Source organism: Gorilla gorilla, chromosome 21 (assembly GCF_029281585.2).
Source record: "Gorilla gorilla gorilla isolate KB3781 chromosome 21, NHGRI_mGorGor1-v2.1_pri, whole genome shotgun sequence".
Classification (NCBI taxonomy): domain Eukaryota; kingdom Metazoa; phylum Chordata; class Mammalia; order Primates; family Hominidae; genus Gorilla; species Gorilla gorilla.
Window position 1 is genome coordinate 61,617,346 of NC_073245.2, and position 21,231 is coordinate 61,638,576.

Consider the following 21,231-nt stretch of genomic DNA (forward strand, 5'->3'; position numbering starts at 1 on the left):
AAGGCTGAGGCAAAAGGGTGGCTTGAGTCCAGGATTTCGAGGCTGCAGTGAGCTAAGACTGCACCACTGTTCCCCAGCCTGGGTGTCAGAGTGAGACCACATCTCTAGACAAATAAGAATAAATTTTTTTTTTACTGGGCTATGAAATCCTAAAGTCTGGAAACTACCCTTTTCACTCAATGGGCTTTTGAAAGGTAATGATTTTAAAATATGTCCACAAAATATTTGATCCTTTTTCCCCAGGAGGTAGAATTACCTCTCTCTAAGTGTGAACCAGATTTGGTGACTCACTGCTAACAAATAGAATTTGGTGCGAGTGATGGTTTCTGATTTCTGAGACTAGGCCACAAGACGCATTGTGCCTTTCTCCTTACCCCTCTCTGTTGGACCACTGCCCCTGGGGGATGCCAGCTTCCATGCTGTGAGGATATTCAAGAGCCCTATGGAGAAGTCCACATGGTGAGCAACTGAGGCCTCCCGCCAACAGCCAGTAAGGAACTGAGGTCTCCTCAGCCAACTTAGAGGCAGGTCTTCCATCCCAGTCAAGCAGAGGACTGCAGCTGTGTCTTGATTGCAACCTTGTGAGAGACCCCTAGCCAGAACCACTCAGCTAAAGATGTTCCTGAATTCCTGACCCACAAAAACCATGAGATAATAAATGGTTCAACTTGCTAGAGTTTGGGGGGTAATTTGTTACACAGCAGTTGATAAATACAGAAGGCTGGGCACAGTGGCTCATGCCTGTAATCTCTGTACTTTGAGAGGCTGAGGTGGGTGTATCACTTGAGGCCAGGAGTTCAAGACCAGCCTGGCCAACATGGCAAAACCCTGTCTCTATTAAAAAATACAAAAAATTAGCCAGGTGTGGTGGCATGTGCCTGTAATCCTAGCTACTCTGGAGGCTGAGTCACGAGAATTGCTTGAACTCGGCAGGTGGAGGCTGCAGCGAGCAGAGATTGTGCCACTGCACTCCAGCCTGGGCAACAGAGTGAGACTATGTTTCAAAAACAACAACAAAAAACCTCCCAAAAACAAATATAGAAATCTTTGAGCCCTATCAGTAAGGCAGAGATCACAGAAAGGTAGCCTATGGGCTCTGGTCTGCCTACAGATATATTTCCTTTGGCCAGTACAGGACTACAAAAAATGGAATTAATCACTAATGTTTATTTATTTTTATTTTTTATTTATTTAATTTTTTAGTAGAGACAGGATTTCACCATGCTGGCCAGGTTGGTCTCGAACTCCGCCTTGGCCTCCCAAAGTCCTGGGATTTCAGTCGTGAGCCACATGCCCAGCCATAGTTGCTAACATTTAAAAGTTGGGTATTTCCTGTAAAAATCCAGATTTCTGACTTCTCTTAGAAAGATCTAATAATGCTGGGCCCACATCCCTATGGGGTAACAACCAGCTGGAGATGAATGGTGTTCACCCCTTTAGACAGGGTGTGTGTTCTGTTTTTTATCGCACTCACCACCACCCCCTTATGTCTCTTAGTTAAGTTGCTTTACTCATTTATGTTACCTGCTCTGCCCCAGTAGTCATTTGAGCTTATGCCTTCTATGGTGAGACAGTTTTTAATGAGATGCCCAGGCATAGTTGACATGAGAACTAAATGACCAGAGTTGGAACTTTGATTCATGAATATCGTGTAGGATGGGTTACCACTGGCTTGCATAGTGGGGGTGAAAAGCCAGTTATATTTTCATGTCCTTCCTCTTCTGGGGGGAAGAGAAAAAGCTGATGCCGCCTGGAGACAGGATTCGTGATTCAAGTCCCCTTACAGCGCTTCCCATCTCGCCTCCCTGTGCCCTCCAAAAAATAAACTCCACCAGGCTTGTTTTTTCCATACCTTTTATTGAACTCTGCAGACTTCATTAAGGGACCATTTGCTTAGAAATTCTTAAACATTTGGACATATTTTACAAGACAAGACAGCAGCTGGAGGTCACACAAAGATCACAATTTCATCTCACCACATGCATAAAAAGACACTGGGGTGTGTGTGTGTGTGTGTGTGTGTGTGTGTGTTGCGCACATGCGCAATGCTTATTTTCACCTTTACAGGAAGGACTAGAGACGTTAACTGACGAGAGATGAATAGGACCCACGAATGCACCCCCGAGAAAAGAGTGGCTGAGGACATTGGTCATTTATGGCTAATGTGATTGGCTTGGCCCCTGTCAAGGGTGAGGTGATCAGAATGGCTTTACTGGCAGAAAAGCCCCAACCTCACACGACGGGTTCCTGGGAGAGACAGGGTCTTAGCTGATGGGATCTGGGGGCATACTATCATGACGGCTTTGGGGCTCAGAAAAAAGATCTTCGGCTCTAAAAGCTGGAGGGCAGGCTGGCCTTAATATCCAGCTGGACTCCCATGGCTCAGGGAATGCGATCCAGTTTCCAGATGTTGGCTCCTATGTTTCTGCCCCAGGAAGTACCAGACCAAGGGAAGTCCCAACTTCGAACCCTTGGCTTAGTCCATTGGAAAACCACTTGGTGGTCCCCCCCATGGGTCGTGTGTGAGCTAAAATAGAACATGAGGCTGAGAAATGCAGGGTAGGGGAAGAGGAAGGAGGGCAGAGCTGCCCTGTGGGCCCCCAGGAAGTGTGGCTCTGTGAGGGCTGTGGCCCTTATCAGCTTGGGGCCTACAAGCATCAAATTGAGATGTCATCTTGAGTCAAAGAAAGATGACCTTGATGGGGCAGTTATGGATTTCAGTAGGAGAGGGGCTCCTCATTTTTCTTCTCTTCACAGTTAGGTAGGGATTCATTAACTCCCCCATTCACTCACACATTCACGCATCCAGTCATCCTCTCAGAGGCCAACCAGTCACACATTCACTCACTCACAAAAACACAGGTTGGATGACCATCATGTGCCAACGGCATAGGTTGGGGATAACCCTGAGTTCCTGGTGCAGAAAATAAGATTCTCAATTTTTGACCTTGGATTGAAATCAAGATAGACCTGGAGAATCCTCCCTGTCCCCACCCACTCAGGCACACTCAGCTCAACCAAGAGGGAGGCCCAAACCCCAGTGAAGCCCAAGGGGCGGAGCCAAGCTGTGGATATGTCAGAGTTTCTTGGGCATCTTCTCTGCTGCCTGCCTCTTTCCAATCTCGGTTCAGATCAGGGAAGCAGGAAGTACGGGAAGATCCCTGCATGGCCCCTTGAGGGCATCCTAATGGGATGGAATTGGGAGTTTCTTATATTTTCATGAATTATCCTATTTTTGTCTCCTTGTGTTGTTGCAACTTGAGTGATTCTGCAGGGCAGAGCCTCCAGTGAGGAGTTGGGAGGAATCTTGAAAACTGGTTTTTATTTTATTTTGGTTTCAAAGGAAGGCGGCTGCTCATTCTACCCATCCAAACATATCATCCTGCCCAAACTCATACTAAAACAACCAAAGACAAACCAGTCTTCGGTTCACCCTGAGGTTGAAGTCTCACTTCCTCCCAATCCACCATACATAAACCCTCTCTTGTCAAATGCTTTCCTTGGAGAATGCAGTATGCAGGATGATTTGGGATGGAGGCCACAGCTGCAGGAGAGTGGGCATTCTGCTTGGAGGCAGCCAAGAGCCTGGTTTTGCTGTGAAACTGGATTAAAAGCTGCCTTTCTTTTTTGACCCTTCTGGATTTTTTTCATCGACGGGGACTTTCAAAGGTCTTGAGTGGGATCTCTTATTTGATTTACCAAAAAAAACAAGCCCTTTTGGAATGGAGCCATTTGCTATTGCCTGGGAAGTTGTTCATTGTGGGGATGGCTAGTGGGGAACAGATATCATTGCATCTTTTGTACAGAAAGCCCCAGGCTCATGAGGGCACAGGAGCTGGGTGGAGGGGCTGAAGCACCATAAGACAGCCAGCCAGGGATGGGGGACAGCGTGGATTGCTCCTTGGCTGGCCTGGGGAAGGGTAGCATGAGTCTCATCCCAATGTGGTACCTGGTAAGCCACTGGGGATGGGTTGGATTGGTGACTGACAGTCATTAAAATGTTCCAAGACGGAGCCAGAAGGAAGCAGACTTGTCTCTTGGACACCCCCTCTGAGAGCTCCAAAGCCCAGAAGTTGCATTCCTGCTAATTGTGCTGCATGCTTTTGCCTCAGTGGCTTGAGCTTATATCCAGAGTGTTGAAACCACCTACACACACACACACACACACACACACACACACACACACACACACACCCCAAGAAACAAAGAGGAATTTCTGTGGTTGTTCAGCCCAGTTTCCATGCAATGCTAGGGCCCCTCTGCAATGCCCATTTTTTACACCATCTAGCCAGCCTCTCTTTAAACACCTGTGATATAAGGGAGCTCACTGTCCACCATGGCATTGAGTTCCATGCTCAGACAACCCAGCCTGTTAGGAGGGCTTCCTTAATTTGAGCTGCAATTGACCCCATCCCTTTCATACAATAGAAATTTTCGGAGAACTTGCATACAGCCAGCTGGCAGCTAAGTGGTTTTTTTCTTCAGGTGCACTGCCCCACTCCACCCCATCCTGGCCAGCCTTTAGGAGATCTTTTCAGGATCTTTGGAGGGAGGAACAGAGAATTAGGTTTATAAGTGAAGATGAGGGTTCCCTCGATTAACAGAGCCCTACCCAAATTCAAGTTGGCATTTGGGGAAGTTCAGGAGAAATTCTAGGTTAAGATAAAATCAGGGAGAGTGGATGGAAATGCAAACTGTATAACCTCTTTCTTGATGAAAACAGCAACAGCCATAGGCAACAGTGTTTGCTTATCTGGGCATCAAACCCAGGAAACTACTGGCAGACTTTTTTTTGTTTTGTTTTTTTGCTCTTGTGCAAAGGAAAAAAAATCTTGTCTGTTTTATTTAACTCTGGTTCAAACCAGACTATCAGAGGTTTTCGGGGTGGGAGAACTCTGATCAGGGTCATAGTCCAGAATAATACAATTCATATTTGAGTTGGCTTCCTCTTGGGAGTTATCCGATGGGATGGCTCACTGCCATCTGAGGGTCCCAGTTTGGCTCAAATTTCTGATTCTGGGCAGAGCCCCGAGCCCTGCAGCTGACAGTGAGGTGGGTGGTATACCAAAACCTAAACAAATGCAAGTTGGAGATTATCTGGGCTTTCTTCATCTTCCTGCATGAGTTGACGGATGGAGAATCACTTTCTGCTGAAGATCCTGCCTAGTGAGATGTCCTCCGCCCACCCAGGACTGAAAACTGCCTCTGGAATTAATTATCAGGACAGCCCAAAAACTCCCCCAGGCGTGGATAGGTGGAAGCTGGAAAACTGCCCCTGTCCTTGCCACACACCTCCTGCTCTATGGAGCCAGGCAGCTGGCAAGGGAAGGGGAGATGAGCTAGCAGATTCGGGCACATCTCTTCTCAGGGTTTGGCTGCAAGGGTGTCTGGCCACTGTTTTTTGGTGAAGCTGTTAGAAATGGATTGAAATGGACTGGGTGCAGTGGTGGCTCACACCTGTAATCCTAGCACTGGGAGGCCGAGGCAGGCAGATCACCTGAGGTCAGGAGTTCAAGACCAGCCTGGCCAACATGGAGAAACTCTGCCTCTACTAAAAATACAAAAATTAGCTGGGCGTGATGGTGCGCTCTTGTAATCCCAGTTACTCAGGAGGCTGAGACATGAGAATCACTTGAACCTGGGTGGAGGAGGTTGCAGTGAGCCGAGATTGCGCCATTGCACTGCAGCCTGGGCAACAGAGCAAGACTTTGTCTCAAAATAATAATAACAAAAAATAAATAAATAAACAGATTGAAACAAGGAACTGATAAACAAGTTGGTGAGATCGGAGGCCCAGCATGTTCTTGTGAGGTTCACGAGAACCTGAAAAAGCTCTGACCTTCAGATCTGATTGATGTTACAGGCCGACAGGGTGCTGGACGTGTGGGAGCAGCCCAGCCAGGAGGGACTCACATGTGTTCTGGATCTCAGAAATGCCAGTGATGAGTTTGCTTGCATGAGATTTTTGGTTCCAAGATCTCTGGGGATAAGAAAACTCAGTCCCTTCAGATCCCTAAAGGGGTGTGGGATATAAGCGAAACCAGCCCACATCCCATCCTGATTTTGAGGGCCATCTGTAGCTCTGCTTCCCTGGGTCTCATTCCTGCATTCATGCCCTGGATTCTTAAGAACAACGAATGGGAGAAACACACAGAAATGAATGAGGAAAGTCACAGCATTGACAGAGTCCAGGCCTAGTGTCAAGAAATGCCTACACAAGGAAGTCAAACCCCAAAGTCTTTCCCCACCCTCAAGAAATCAGAATCAAAAGGAAGAAAACCCAAACAACCCAAGGGACAATGGTAGGAACTGCGAAAGACCAGAAAACATCAGCTACGATAATGACCAACAATGAAACTCCTAAGATATTGTTCTGTATTACAAAAGAAGAAATTAGACTCAATTGCCCTATTATAAATTTGCTAAAAATACATATATATATATTTTATCTGAACAGAAAAATAGACTACTCTGAGATGCGTGGACATTCTATGACATAGTCGCGCATCAGATACTTCTAGAGCCAGAAAAATGGCAACAGAAAATGCAGAGGTAACTCTTATTTCTGGGTGTAGCCAGGACTGGTTTGGGTTGCCTGGGCTGAGTGACATGAAAGCATTTGGATGCTGTCCTATAAGCAGTGATAGGTGAGGAAACATCAGCTCGGGGCTGGAAGCTTTCCATTGTCCTGCCGGGGTCTCAGGGGAGCCCCTTCTCCCTCCTGCCCACTCTGCAGCGACAGAAAAAGTCCTTTCCCAAAGAAGCATGTCCGGAGGCTTTTTGCCTTGCTCTCTTTTGATTCAAAGTTACTTGAATTGAGGCTGAAAAAAAGCCTGGGGTATTGTTACTTGAGATTAGTTGGTAGAGAAATAAGAATAGGAGAGAGATTAGTGATAGAGACCTGGCTTTAGTGGCCCTTGTCCGTGGTGAATTTTAAATATCCCCTTGTCCATGGAACTAGACACTCCAGCTGGGACTGGAGCAAGACAGAAATATACAATAGTTACAAATATCAACAATACATTACAGTTTTACAGAAGAGAATACTGTTTTGTTTTTCTCCTTAGAAACATGGATCTTATTAGGAGAAAGGGCAGAGACGAGGCTACAGTTACCAAGACACATGGAGAAGCTGGAAGTCAGTTTGAAAAAGTTTGTATCACCAGCAGTTTTCAGGGACAAGCTGGGTGGGTTAAAAGAAATGGCCTCCTCAGGATTTTGTTGTTTTTCCTTCTTACTCTTCTTCCTTCTTGATCCCCAGTCCTTTGGAGAACGGGACTTCACGGGAACAAATGTTCTCTCCTCCTTTTTTCTTTCCCCTTGAAGTGTGCTTAAGATAGAATTCCTAAAGAAGGCACTGAGAAATCTACTGCACCAAAGTCCTGTTGGTTTCTTTTACCCAAAGATAAAAAGGTGAATATACTGTCTCCTCCAAAGCTTCCCCACCTCTCTCACCGCCGGTGGCAGACTCTCCCCCTGTGATTGGGACACATGGCTACCTGGTCCCTAGCCCTTTCTGATAATGGTGGAAGTTGGAATGCAAGTTCAGCTGAGTTCTTGATGAGTTTCAGTGAATTCGCCAAACTGACCAGCATCCATTCGCCGCGTCCAGCCCCTAGTTTGCTTGTTTGGGTTGACTTGTTTCTTTCTGCTCTCATTGGTTCAGGAATGAATGGGAAATGGACCACCAAGTTAAAGCAGGATTTACCTTCAGACCATTGCTTTCCTCTTCTCTTCTCTATCAAGACCTTTCTATCGAGTGAACTTCTCAGTGAAGACTCTTAGGTAGATTTCCCAGTGCATGTATATTCACATACATAGGTACAGGTTGGGTGTATGCATATTAAAATTTGGATATGTTCTTTTTTAGCAGGTGGATGGGCTGGGAAAACTTATAATACTCTATTTCGAATTGAGCACAGAATAAAAGCTATACTCCCCCAATACATACACACACAAGTAAAAGAAAAAAAAACCCAATCAAACCCAAACGGAATACTTTCTAAGCATAGTATATGCTGAATTTCAGTTATTCTGTTTCTATAAGAACTCTATAGGACTCTGGCTATGAAGCCTGAAAAGGTAGGTTCTTAATGATACTTCTGAATTCGTCCTTCAAAAGTGACTCAATAAAATGCTACTTTACGGTTGGACAAAATACACAAGGAAGGAAGGGCCAGGTCCTACATGACCACAGAAGGCAGAAAGGGCCTTTGGTTACAAGGAGAGTTGCACCAATTGGTTTTCGTTTTTTTTAAAAAAAAAAACAAAGAAATCATTTTCAATCTGTACACTTCTCATCTGCTTCAACCAACAAATGAAATGCCTCGATTGGAAGAAGGGGTGGTAAGTTCCTTCTCAATATATATGGCTATATTGAAACATGTTCACTTTCCTGATATGTAAAATAGACTATATTATTATTATTATTTTTTACAGATAGCATCAGCTCTAAAAATATCTGAATTGGAAATCACAACTATTTACTTTTATCAAAAAGCATTTGTTTTTTTCCCTGAATTTTCACATTTGTGCTGATGGTGGACATTAATGGTGATGAAAACAAAGAAGAGACATGTGAGATGGTCGGCGGAGAACTGTCCCACAGTCGTTCCTCAAGAGGTCCCCAGCTCAGACTGCGTGTTCAGCAAAGTGTTTTGGGAGTGCTGCTTCCTCTGCCTGGCACGGGATGACCTCACACTCTCCCTGCCCCTAAGTCCCTCTGCAGTTGCTGCGTGAATACTCTGAAGATACCTAGGAAGAGTGACGTTTTCGTTTTCTCTGTTAATGCGGCAAAGAACAGGACTGCACCCTCTTGGGGGGATTTACAGTCTCTGGAGATGCTGAGAAGTGTTATGAATTGGGTTTGTATACAGCAGAGAAGACGTATTTTTAAGGGTGGTGGAATGATCCCATCTCATCGTATGTGTGGCAGGTGGCTCAACCTTATGCCTTACGTATGAAGAGCAGGCAGAACAGCTCCATGATATTTGTGTACTGAGAGGTGGATCATGCCATTGTACTAACAGGCAGACCAGCAACAGATGATATTGAGACTTAAGACTAGGTGAACCAATACCATATCTTTCTTCCATTGGGAAGACATATGCCTGTTACTGTATTGAGGATAGACAGAACTACACTATTGTACTTGGGACATCATCCATCAACATTACATTAAGAGAACAACATTGTTCCATCGTACTACAGACAGGCAGACCAATAACATGTCATCTTTACTGACAGGTGAGCCAACACTATAGCATTGTATTCATCAGTGGTTCAACCTAATGCCACTGTACTGAGGAACGGCCAACAACACCGTGCTGTTGGACTAAAAGCAGGCAGGACAATGCCAGGTCATCAAACTAGGACAGGAAAACCAACACCAAGAAATACACCAGAACCACTCAGGATGCACACAAATACTTATTGCTTTTGTCTGTACTGGCTGCATCGATGGCTGCAGGAAGGAGAGTTGAGCTTTTAGTACAGACAGTGACACTGAAAAACCAATAGCTGGTTGACAAGAAAGAGAACAGAGTAAAACAGCCAATGTCCAACTGTCACTGTGTCCTTTTGAGATGTGCATGTCTCCTGTATACTTGACTTCATGAGAGGCCCCACCCAAGGGGCAAGAACCCCTCCTGACCCATGAGGGTTAAGGGAAGGCTTCAGAGGGGCAGGGAAGGAGCCCACAGACTTTGATATGGCAGACAGTAATACCAGCACAATATTACCCATGCTGGCCAGAAACAGGCAGGTAGCAACAATCCAACTACAGTCCCAACAATTGGGCCATGGGAAATAGTGCTTGTTTTAAAGTGCAAGATGTTGACACTGTCCCTGGCAGAACCTATTTTTGAAAAACATAAAGTGCTTTTTATTTTAACTTTTTTTTTTTAACTTGAAAACCACAGAAAACAAAACAGAATTTCTATTGTAGTAGGTACTTTCCTTGCTGCAGCAGGAATTATTCAGTCTGAACTGGGCATTTCAATGCGGGGTATTTTTTTCCTTTCATTTTTGCAAGTAAAAAAAAATCGTATTTTTATGCTGTTCTTCAGTAACACACAGTCTCTTTGAATAAACTATTTCTTTTGCATATTTGACACTTGCATATCTTTTGAGTCTACACTAGTGATGTAAAGAAAGCGTGTTCCTCCTCCAACCCTAAAACAATGCTCTGAGTTCATGCTGTTGGCTGGGTGCCCACCTTCTGAACCCTTCCCAGATTGCCAGGGGGCAATTAGAATTGAGTACAAGTGGTGCAACTCACCCTGATGGTATCTCAAAATAAAATCTCAGGTACTACGAAATACCGAAGTCAATGAAGACATTTGAGTAAGGGTTTTGCGCTGGGATCGTGGCTTATGGCGCAGAGACTTCCCCATGACCAATCATTCCCTGTAGCTGTCTAACAGTGGAATCCATCCAGGAGGTGATGGACAGGTGTTCCTAGGGGTGGCTGGGCAACATTCAATACCAAATTGGTCAACCCACTCTTTCAACACCAGCCGCTTGTTCCAGCATCCTTCTCTAGCTGAAGCCAGGAGGAGTGTCAATGTTGCCCTCCGAGGCTGAGATGGAAAGCCATGAGAGAATGGGGAGTATGTGGCCTCAGTCCTGTCTAAAGTGGTGGTAGTGGTGGCTGTGAGTTCCACTCATGTCATTTCCCAAAGAGGGCAATAGAGTTGTTACAAGGAGGTGCTGTGCCCTATGGCTTGGCCAACTTCATGCTGATGGACCTGTCGTGGCTCTCAAGGTCTTAGGGAGCCTTCTCTGGAGTCTCTCTTCTCTCTGAGGGCTTTACAGGGCCTTTCTGTTCCAGAGTTCATGCAGAAAAGCTCTGTGGCAGGTAAGCTGAACAGCTCTCCTCTTTGGACCTCACCCAAAAGTCTCTCCTCCAAGGCAGGGCAGTTCAGATGCTCTGATCTCGTGTGCTTCCATGGGCTCCTCCCCCTGGCAACACACGGACATCAGGGGAGATGTGGTTCTCAAGTTTGCACTTTTCCTGACCACTGGGGCCTTTTCCAGTCAATGCTTCTGTGGAGTAAATACAGTTCTGCCTTAAGAACTTAGGGGAGGTGGGTAAAGGGGAGCTTTCAAAGTGGTTTTTCTCCGATCTTGTCCCCGTGCTGAACTTCGGACTGGTGCTCCCAGGGAGGCTTTTGGGGGGGCTGGAGTCCACACTGTAGAGCAGCTGTCCCTCATCATCTGTGTCTGCGTCAATGTACTGGTGGACACCCGCCTCAAAGTTGAACGCTATTGCTGTGTGTTTCTCAGGAGACCGGGGGGGTGTCTTAGCACTCGCTGTGGTGTAGATGGAGGACTCTGGGCTCAGCACAGCCTTGTCCAAAAGCGTGGCACACTCCAGTCCAGCGACAGCAGCCGCAGCACTCCCCCGGTTCCTGAGAGGGTCGTGGTACATCCCTAGAACGGGGAGGAGTGGACTGGGGTCACCCTCCATGAAGTTGACTTTAAGTGCTCGGAGCTTCAAAGGGTTGTTAGTTTTCATGGAACTCTTGGGGCTTTCGATGAAGAAACTAGAGTGCTGGCTGGCATCAGGGCTGGGGTTGGCCTCCACAAACCTACCACCACTGGCACCCAGAGCTCCCCGCCAGCCCACTTCTGGGGCTGTGCTGCCCCCAGTCTTGCTGGGGAGTGATGTCAAAGGGCTGTGGGAGAATCTGGTGGCCTCAGGGAAGTCTGTGGCACAGCTAATGAAGCTATCAATGCTCGACATACTTCGCATGTCAATGACCCCTTCTGTGCGAGTGGGCAGAGGGGCTACGGGGCTGGGGATACTCTCCATTTCAAGTTCTTCCTTTGGTTTGCTCTGTGCTGCTGACTCCTTGGTATTGAGGATGGGTTGGGATTGGGTCTTGGCCATCTTATTGTACATGTCTTCCAACTGCTGAACATTCAGGTGCTGAGGACTAGAAGACGATCTGGCTTTTTCAGGGGATCCCTGTTCCTTGGTTTCAAAGGACTTACTTGAGCTGGTTTCAGACAGTGTCCTCTTTGTCCATTTCCATTTGTTAGGAGACAAGTGGTTATCTTGTACTTTGTCTTTCTTACCTATATTCTCCCCATTTTTCTCAACCACAATGTCCATCATCTCAATGCTCCGGGCGAAAGCATCCTTCATGTTCATGGATACGATGCTGCCATTCCTCTTGGCTCTCTCCAGAGCCTCTCGCCGTTTGATTGCTTTCTCCTGTCTCTTCTGCTCCTTATAGAACTCAGAGAAGTTATTGACGATGATGGGGATGGGAAGAGCAATCACCAGGACTCCTGCAATGCAGCAGAGTCCCCCAACAATTTTCCCCAGGAGAGTCTTGGGGTAGATGTCTCCATACCCAACAGTAGTCATGGTGATGGTGGCCCACCAGAAAGAGGCTGGGATGCTTTTGAACTTGGTGTCGTCCTCATCCTTCTCAGCAAAGAAGACAAGGCTGGAGAAGATCATAATGCCCATGGCAAGGAAGAGGATGAGCAAGCCCAACTCATTGTAGCTCCTCCGCAACGTGAAGCCCAGAGACTGGAGGCCAGTGGAGTGGCGTGCAAGCTTAAGGATGCGGAGAATTCGCATGATGCGGAAGATCTGGACCACGCGGCGGACATTCTGGAATTGCAGCACGCTCTTGTTGGATTCGGTGAGGAAAATGGTGACATAGTATGGCAGAATGGCCAACAAGTCAATGGCATTGAGTGGGCCCTTGAAGAACTTCCACTTCTTGGGCGAGGAGAGGAACCGCAGCAGGTACTCCATGGTGAACCATGCGATGCACACGGCCTCCACGTGGGCCAGCTGGGGGTTGTCTGTGGACTGGCCGAACTCATCGAGGCTCTGTAGCTCAGGCAGCGTGTTGAGGGACAGGGCAATGGTGGAGAGGACGATGAACATGATGGAAATTATGGCAAGGATCTGTGAGGAGAAGAGAGTGGGATTTAGTTATCAACCACCCCACAGGATGATCATCATAATATCCTGGATCTACAGGGCACTCCTCAGTGTTCAAGAGCATTTTCACATTTCACTAGTCATTTAATGAGCCAAAAAGAGAATTTGTTGTAATCCATTTATTGTCTAGATGTAGAAACCAAGGCCCAGAGAAATGAAATGTTTTAAAGCTATCAGCAAGCCCAGGGTTCAAGCATACTTTTTCAGATAGTAACCATTTTATAGGCCCTGAAACCCTGCATTGTCTGTCACAATGACTCAACTCTGCAGCTGTAGCATAAAAGCAACCTTGGATAATACATAAATGAATGGGCATAGCTGTGTTTCAATAAAACTTTATTTACAAAAATAGGCAGTGGACTGAATTTGGCCTGTGAACCATGATTTGCTGACTTCTGATCTAGACCAGTGGCTCACACTGGATGGGGAACTACCTTCACAGAGATGATACTAATGATAATAACTATCCTTGATTGAGTGTTCATTGTGTGCTAGGCACTTTCCATGAAATAGCTCATTTCATTCTTATAATAACCCCGTTCAGTGCTATTAGCTCCATTGAACAGATGCGGACACTTGGGTTTCCACAGCTAGTAAGTGGAAGAGCCAGCATTTTAACCCAGGTCTGTGTGGCCCAAGAACATGAGCTCTTAAGGCTGTGTTAAAAATCAGATTCGGCTGGGTATGGTGCCTCATGTCTGTAATCCCAGCACTTTGGGAGACCTAGGCAGGAGGATCGTCTGAGGCCAGGAGTTCGAGTCTAGCCTGGGCAACATAGTGAGACTCTGTCTCTATAGAAGAACAAAGGGAAAAAAAATCAGATGAAAGCTAACCTTTTGCTAGAAAAATGCCTAGACACTCAAGATTTTGCAGGTAATTCCTAGGAAGGCACAGACATTCTGGGCCCATGTTAACTCCTGATTGGAACTATGTGCTTTTGGGGGCTAAAGACCTTGGCTTAACTACCTTTGAGTCCCCTGGATCAAGAAGAGAGCTTGGCCCAGAGAAAGGGCTCAATGGATATATGTTGAAATTAATGGAATCTAGGCCAGTAGGCCAGTCTACAGACTATGCAGAAAAGCAAACAGATGTAATCAATTGCTCTCAGTCTCTTTTTTTTTTTTTCAAAAATACAAATCCAATCACATTACTCCTTTGCTTAATAAATCTCCAGGGCTCCTCATGAAAAAATCCAAACCCCTAAACCTGTCTATTGGGTCCCCTATACCTGTCTTGCTTTTGTAGATTTTCCCTTTCTCTTCCTCTGCCCCTGCTAAGTGGGAAGGGAGGGCCTGGTCACCATGGTTGTATCATTTGATCCTGCCTGCCAATGATCAGAGCATGAAGTTTGGATAAAAAAATCCAAGTTAAGCCAATCCGTACACTGGGGCTTAGCCAACCTACCTTTGAGAAATTTGAGCTCAGGAACCTAGGCTGTGAGTGGGTTACGGGAGGGTGAGTCCCTGAATTAAATGTTAAGTAGAATCCAGGCTTGAGTCAGCTTCATGATAAGCCCAACCCTCAAGCAACTGTCTCCCAAATGTAGGGGACAGAGATGCCATAAAAACATCAGAGAAAGCTGAGCCTTAGCCTAGACATGGTGGCTTACATTTGTAATCCCAACACTTTGGGAGGCTAAGGTGGGGGGATTGCTTGAGCCCAGGAGTTCGAGACCAGCCTGGGCAACACAGTGAGACCCTGTCTCTATAAAAAATAAAAAAATCTGCTGGGTGTGGTGGCACATGTCTATAGTCCCAGCTACTTGGAAGGCTGAGGCGGGAGAATCTCTTGAGCCCAAGGAGGTTGAGGCTGCGGTGAGCCATGACCACACCACTGCACTCCAGCCTGGGTGACAGAGAGAGAAACCCTGTCTCGAAAGAAAACAAAAGAAAAGAAAAAGGAAAAAAAAAAAGAAACGAAATTAGCCTGGCATAGTGGCGGCACCTGTATTCCCAGCTACTTGGCAGGTGAGGCAGGAGAATGGCTTGAACCCGGCAGGCAGAGGTTGCAGTGAGCCGAGATTGCACGACTGCACTCCAGCCTGGGCGACAGAGTGAGACTCCATCTCAAAAAACAAACAAACAAACAAACAAAACAAAAGAAAAAGACAAAGGCAGCTGAACCTTCAAGAGAAGCCAGAGAATGAAGGGAAGGTGCAGATGAAGGAGGAGTGGGGACCGCAGGAGGGTCATAGCAGGGTGCCGAGGGCAGCAGTTAAGAGCTGAGGCTCTGGTGTCAGCCTGTTTGAGGTTCGAGCCTCAGCTCTGCCATTTCCTTACATTGAGCATGTTATTTAACCTCTCTAAGCCCCAGTTTCCTCATCTAGAAAATGGGCTGATAATAACAGTATCTACCTCAGAGAACTGCTGCGAAGATGAAATGTGTTAGCACAGGCAAAGTGCTAGGACAGCTTCCAGCAGCACACGGTGAGTGTCTAATAGATGCCAGCTGTCATCACAGGGGAAATCTCAGCCCACATCACCCCACCCACTCAGATCACCAGCCTCGGGGTGGCCCGGTCTCAGTCTTTGCCTCCTGTCCTTGTTCTGAGACTGTCGGCTGTATCCTGTAAGTCAACCCAATTGCTGCATGGGTGAGTGTGGGAGGTTTCTGGCCCTGCAATGAATTCCCAGTAAGGACACATGGTTGTCACGTCCTTCTCATTTTGACTCTGACCTCTCTCTCTGGCCACTCTTGCCATCGGTTCTCAAAATTCACACTCCTCTAGCCGCACACTATCATTGGTCAATTCTGCACGTCCGAGCTTCTTGCTTGCTGTCTGGTGAACTCCAATCCATCTTTTCAAATCCAGCCCATGTGACCCCTTCCCTTTGGAGTTCTCCCTGCTTTCCCCAGGCAGGGTTGACTGCTCCATCCTGGGGTTTCCTCACCATTTTACCGTACCTTGGGGATACTTACCACTCATATCCCATCACAGGTGCGTGAGTGTGTGTGTGCATGCGTGTGTATGTGTGTGTGTGTGTGTGTGCATGTGAGTGAGTGTGCTTATTGCTGCCCAGAATTGGTGAGTACTGGGCAGATGGGGATGGGTTCTGAGGTTTATCTATGTGCCCCCAGCACCTAACCCAGGGTGGGACACCTGACAGGCGCTCACCAAGTATTTGTTGGCCGTTGCTCAAGTTCATGGAGTTAGAAGTAGAAGGGTCAGGACCAGAATTCAGTTTTTTTTTTTTTTTTTTTTAGAGACAGTATCTTTCTCTGTTGCCCAAGCTAGAGTGCAAGGGTGTGATCATAGGTTACTGCAGCCTCAAACTCCCATGCTCAAGCAATTCTCCCACCTCAGCCTCCCAAGTAGCTAGGAATACAGGACAGCACAACCAAGCCCAACTAATTTTTAACCTTTTTTGTAATGATGGGATCTCACTTTGTTGCCCAGGCTGGTCTCGAACTCCTGGGCTCAAGCTGTCCTCCTGCCTTGGCCTCCCAAAGCACTGGGATTACAGGTGTGAGCCACTGCACTGGCCTGGGAAATATTTCTTGGTCATCTACTCTGCATGAGGCACTAGGCCAGACATTGGGGATGCCACAGGGGGCAAGAGAGTGCCAGTGCCCTGATGGGCCAGCTCTGAAGATGAAAGGGAATGTTCCAAGGTGTGGTGCCTCCCCAGCCTCAGGGGTTCCATAACTTCTGATTTTTTTGCTATAGTTAAGTCTGACACATCCTACGTTTTTTAAAAAAATAGGTTTGAGTTTCTTGATTTGCACCCATTGAAAAAGAAAGATTCTGTAATACTTTATAAATGAAATGTTTGAGGCAGGGTGCAGTAGCTCAAACCTGTAATCCCAGTACTTTGGGAGGCCAAGACAGGTGGATCACCTGAGGTCAGGAGTTCAAGACCAGCCTGGCCAATGTGGTGAAACCCCATCTCTACTAAAAATACAAAAAAATTAGCCAGGCGTGGTGGCAGGTGCCTGTAATCCCAGCTACTCGGGAGGCTGAGGCTGGAAAATTGCTTGAACCCGGGAAGTGGGGGTGGCAGTGAGCCGAGATCATGCCATTGCACTCCAGCCTGGGCAACAAGAGCGAAACTCTGTCTCAAAAATAAAATAAAGAAAATAAAACATTTGATATAACAAAAATAGACCTAATTTATATATAATTTATGAACCATAATCAAATGAACACCTAGAACCCGCCACCCAAATGGAGAGACAGAGCAGGCAGCAGTAACACTGACACTTCCTTTGTGTCTTTCCCACTCCAGAGATAACCTCTGTGTGCAGTTTTTCGTCCCTTTATTTCTCTGTATGCTTTTCAATAAGAATATATGGGTCCCTAAATTGTCATTTTGTTGCTTTTTTTTTTTTTTTTAAGAGGTAGAGTCTCACTCTGTGGCCCAGGCTGGAGTGCAGTGGTGCAATCACAGCTCGAATACCTAGGTTCAAACGATCCTCCTGCTTTAGCCTCCCAGGTAACTTGGACTACAGGCGCATGCTACCATGCCTGGCTATATTTTGTAGAGATGGGGTCTCACTATGTTGCCCAGGCTGGTCTTGAACTCCTGGCCTCAAGCAATCCTCCCACCAGGGCCCCCAAAGTGCTAGGATTACAAGTGTGAGCCACCGCACCTGGACTTTGCTCAGTTTTGACGTTATACCGTATGTATTTTGCTACTTGTATCACTCTTTCCTTAATGGTAAAAACAAAAAAATCAAAAAAGCCCACTCACCTTCTTTATTTTATTTTAGCTTTATTCTAAGAAATCATATGCAAAATTGCTGATTTTTCATGCCAGGGCTATAGGTATTAAATATTCACCAAAATGAACATGTGATTGTTGGAATAACATCTTGGCAGCACACTTTTTGGTGCTCCTGTGTTGAGCTGAGGAGTGTGGGTCCTGGAGTTGAAATTCTAGCTCTTGCCATTCATTGGTGGAATGGCCTTGGGCATCCAAATGTTCACTGCCTCAGTTTCCTTATTTGTAAAATGAGGACATACTAGTGGTTTTTAAGGGGATGATTTTTACTCCTAGGGGACACTTGGCAATTTTGGCAGAAATTTTTGGTCGTTACAACTGGTGGGAGGGGTGCTCCTGACATCTCGGGGGTGGAGGTCTGGGATGTCACTAAATGCCCTACAAGGCACAGGACAGCTCCCACGGCAAAGAATGATCTAGCCTGAAATGCCATCAGTACTGAGACTGAGAAACTCTGGGACATGCCAATAGTCAGCCCCTCACAATTGTGGAGTTGGGGACACAGAGTGGGTCAGAGTGGGCAGCCAGTGGGCTTTGGGCTGAGCCCTACAGGAAGCTGCTCTCGTCTGGTGACTTCTGGCAGGAGGGCGCCTGCACAGGGAGGAATGGGTTCCCTGGGAGTCTGTTCCTTTAAGAGCTGGGTGGTCTTATTTTCCCCCAAAGGCTAGCAGGGGAAGCCTGTTTTGGTTTCTAACCCCCAGACAACTCCAGGGAAGGCCCACATAATTGATGTTCTGGCGACAGATGCATGAATTATGCACCCAGCTATTGTACAGACCTAAAGCAGGCACCCCTTTTGTACCTGAGACTGTGCCCTCCCTCTCCCCTTCCCTCAGCCCAAGGAAGCCTAGGAAACGAGCAAAGCAGGGGGAGGGGCTCCACTGGACTCCAAGGTGGGGGGTGTGGGGGAGTGCCTGCTGCTCAGGGTTGGGTTGGGAGGGTCGGAGCACACCTGCCATCGGTCTGTGTGAATGTGCATCACACAGCATATGCGGTAATGCAGTGTGGGGGGTCTCCCCTGCCCCACCCCTCCTGACCCCACCTGCAAGAACTTTTTCTTTCCCAGACTCAATGAGGCCCTTAGAATCAGGGCCACACTTCCTGCCTGGGGAACTTCCCAACGTGATTTAAGCCCTCTGTGCCTCAGTTTCCCTATATGTAAGACGGGGATCACTGCAAGACTGCAATGAAAATTCAATGAACTCAAAATGCCCTTAGCTAGTGGCACAATCACTTTAAACTTTAATTGTATTTATTTCTCCACATTTCTTTACATTTATTTATAGCTGGTTTTGGACATGAGTTTGAGTCCCAAGGCTATTATTCCCCAGCTGTGTGGCTTTGGACAAGCCACTCCCCCTCTCTGAGCCTCTATTTCCTTTTCTCTGAAATGAAGATGAAGGTAACTGAGCACTCACCTAAAAGCCACTTAATATATAATGTTATTAAATTATTATTCAGGGCCGGGCATGGTGGCTTACGCCTGTAATCCCAGTACATTGGGAGGCCGAGGTGGGCAGATCACCTGAGGTCAGGAGTTCGAAACCAGCCTGGGCAGAACGGTGAAACCCATCTCTACTAAATATACAAAAATTAGCCGGGTGTGGTGGTGGGTGCTTTTCATCCCAGCTACTTGGGAGGCTGAGGCAGGAGAATCGCTTGAACCCGGGAGGCGGAGGTTGCAGTGAGCCAAGATTGAGCCACTGCACTCCAGCCTGGGCGACAAGAGGGAAACTCTGTCTCAAATAAATAAATTATTATGCAGGTAATTTATGGTCAACCCCATCCCTAACCTCTGTACTGGTTGCTTTTGGAAGCCAGGGGTAGCTGTGTAGACCCCAGTGACTGCCTAAGGCAGCATGCGTCCTCTAAACAGCTCGTGGACCCAGATGGACTGTGTTGATTTGGTTTCTGGGATAAGCCCCAGGAGTGGGGAACCGACTACCACCTGGGAGTCCTCCTGGCCCCAGCTCAGGCCTGGACAGGCCTCTGCTTTTCTGGGATCTGAGCCCAGTTGGGCTTGGCAGAACTCCAGGAACCCGGGGAGCAGAGGCAGGAGCCAGCACCAGAGACTGGGAGGCTGTCCCCAAATTCCCTGTGAAGAGGTTCTGGATCCTGGAGCCTACCTGTCTGCACCAAATGGGAGAGGGGGCTTTGGTCCTCTGGGGGAAGAGATTGGCAGGTGGGGATCCCCAGGGTGGAATTCAGGAGTGCTGGAGCCAGGCCCTCCTCATCCTAATTGTCGGCTCTGGTGGTTAATTAATCACAGAGAGGCCTATGGACTGTTTATTGTGGCCTCTGCACACTTCCCTGCTGTTCCAGGAATGTGGATGAGGCACAGACTGTTCATGCAGAAAAGGGCTCAAGCTTCCCGCTGGGAAGATGGGGAAACTCAAGCAGAGAACGGAAGTGACTTGCCCACGGTCACACAGCCCATTGCGGTCAACACTGTTCAGTAACACTAGAAGCTTTGGCAAGCTGGAAGCTGCACCTAGTGTTTAGGGCTTGCAAATTGCTCTTCATAAACATGCAGGTTTGTAGCTGCAGTATTCATAATAGCCCCACAGTGGAAACAACCCCAATGTCCATCAACTGATGAATGGATAAACGAAATGCAGCTATCCATACAATGGAATATTCTTCATCCATAAAAAGGAATGAAGTGCTGATATATGCTACAACACAGACGAACCATGAAAACATTATGATAAGTGAGAGAAGTCAGACACAGAAAGCCACTTATTATATGATTCCATTTATATGAAATGTCCAGATAAAGCAAATCTATAGAGACAGAAAGTAGGTTAGTGGTTGCCAGGGTGGGGGATAGGGATTAACAGTTAATGATCATAAAGGATGTCATGTTCTAAAAACTGATTTAGGGCAAAGCCTGCACAATTTGGTAAAATTTAATAAAAATTATCAAATTGTATGCTGGAAATGGGTGTGCATTATATGATACGTAAAGTAAGCCTCGATAAAGTTATATAAAAAGTTGCTTTCCATAAAGGGCAGCCCATTGCTTTTCTTTTCTTTCTTTCTTTCTTTCTTTTTTTTTTTTTTGAGACGGAGTCTTGCTCTGTAGCCGAGGCTGGAGTGCAGTATCGCGATCACGACTCACTGCAACCTCTGCCTCCCGGGTTCAAGCGATTCTTGTGCCTCAGCCTCCTGAGTAGCTGGGATTACAGGCCACCACGTCCAGCTAATTTTTATATTTTTAGTAGAGACAGAGTTTCACCATGTTAGCCAGACTGGTCTTGAACCCCTGACCTCATGTCATCCACCCGCCTTGGCCTCTCAAAGTGTTGGGATTACAGGTGTAAGCCACCGCACCGGGCCTTTTTTTTTTCTTTTGAGACAGGATCTCACTCTGTTGCCCAGGCTGGAGTGCAGGGATGTGATCTTGGCTCACCGCAGCCTCAACCTCCCTTTTTGTATTTTTTGTAGAGATGGGGTTTTGCCACGTTGCCCATGTTAGCCCATTGCTTTCCATCCCCACAACATATGGATAGTTCATAGGAGAGAATAAGCTGAGCAAGCCAC

At 46.9% G+C, this 21,231-nt stretch overlaps 1 protein-coding gene across 2 annotated transcripts in view; it reads right to left on the reverse strand.

Moving 5' to 3' along the window:
- KCNB1 (potassium voltage-gated channel subfamily B member 1) overlaps nt 1-21,231 on the reverse strand; it is a 125,752-nt gene that overhangs the window by 4,451 nt on the left and 100,070 nt on the right. Inside the window, exon 3 of one of the 2 annotated variants that reach the window (XR_008674593.2) lies at nt 10,280-12,931. Coding sequence is in view for 1 of the 2 variants with exons in the window: in XM_019017497.4 (XP_018873042.1) it covers nt 10,922-12,931 (2,010 nt within the window). In the remaining variant the exon portion in view is untranslated. Of the gene's footprint in view, nt 1-1,837; nt 12,932-21,231 lie in introns of those variants that run through there. The other variant, XM_019017497.4, reaches the window with a different exon arrangement.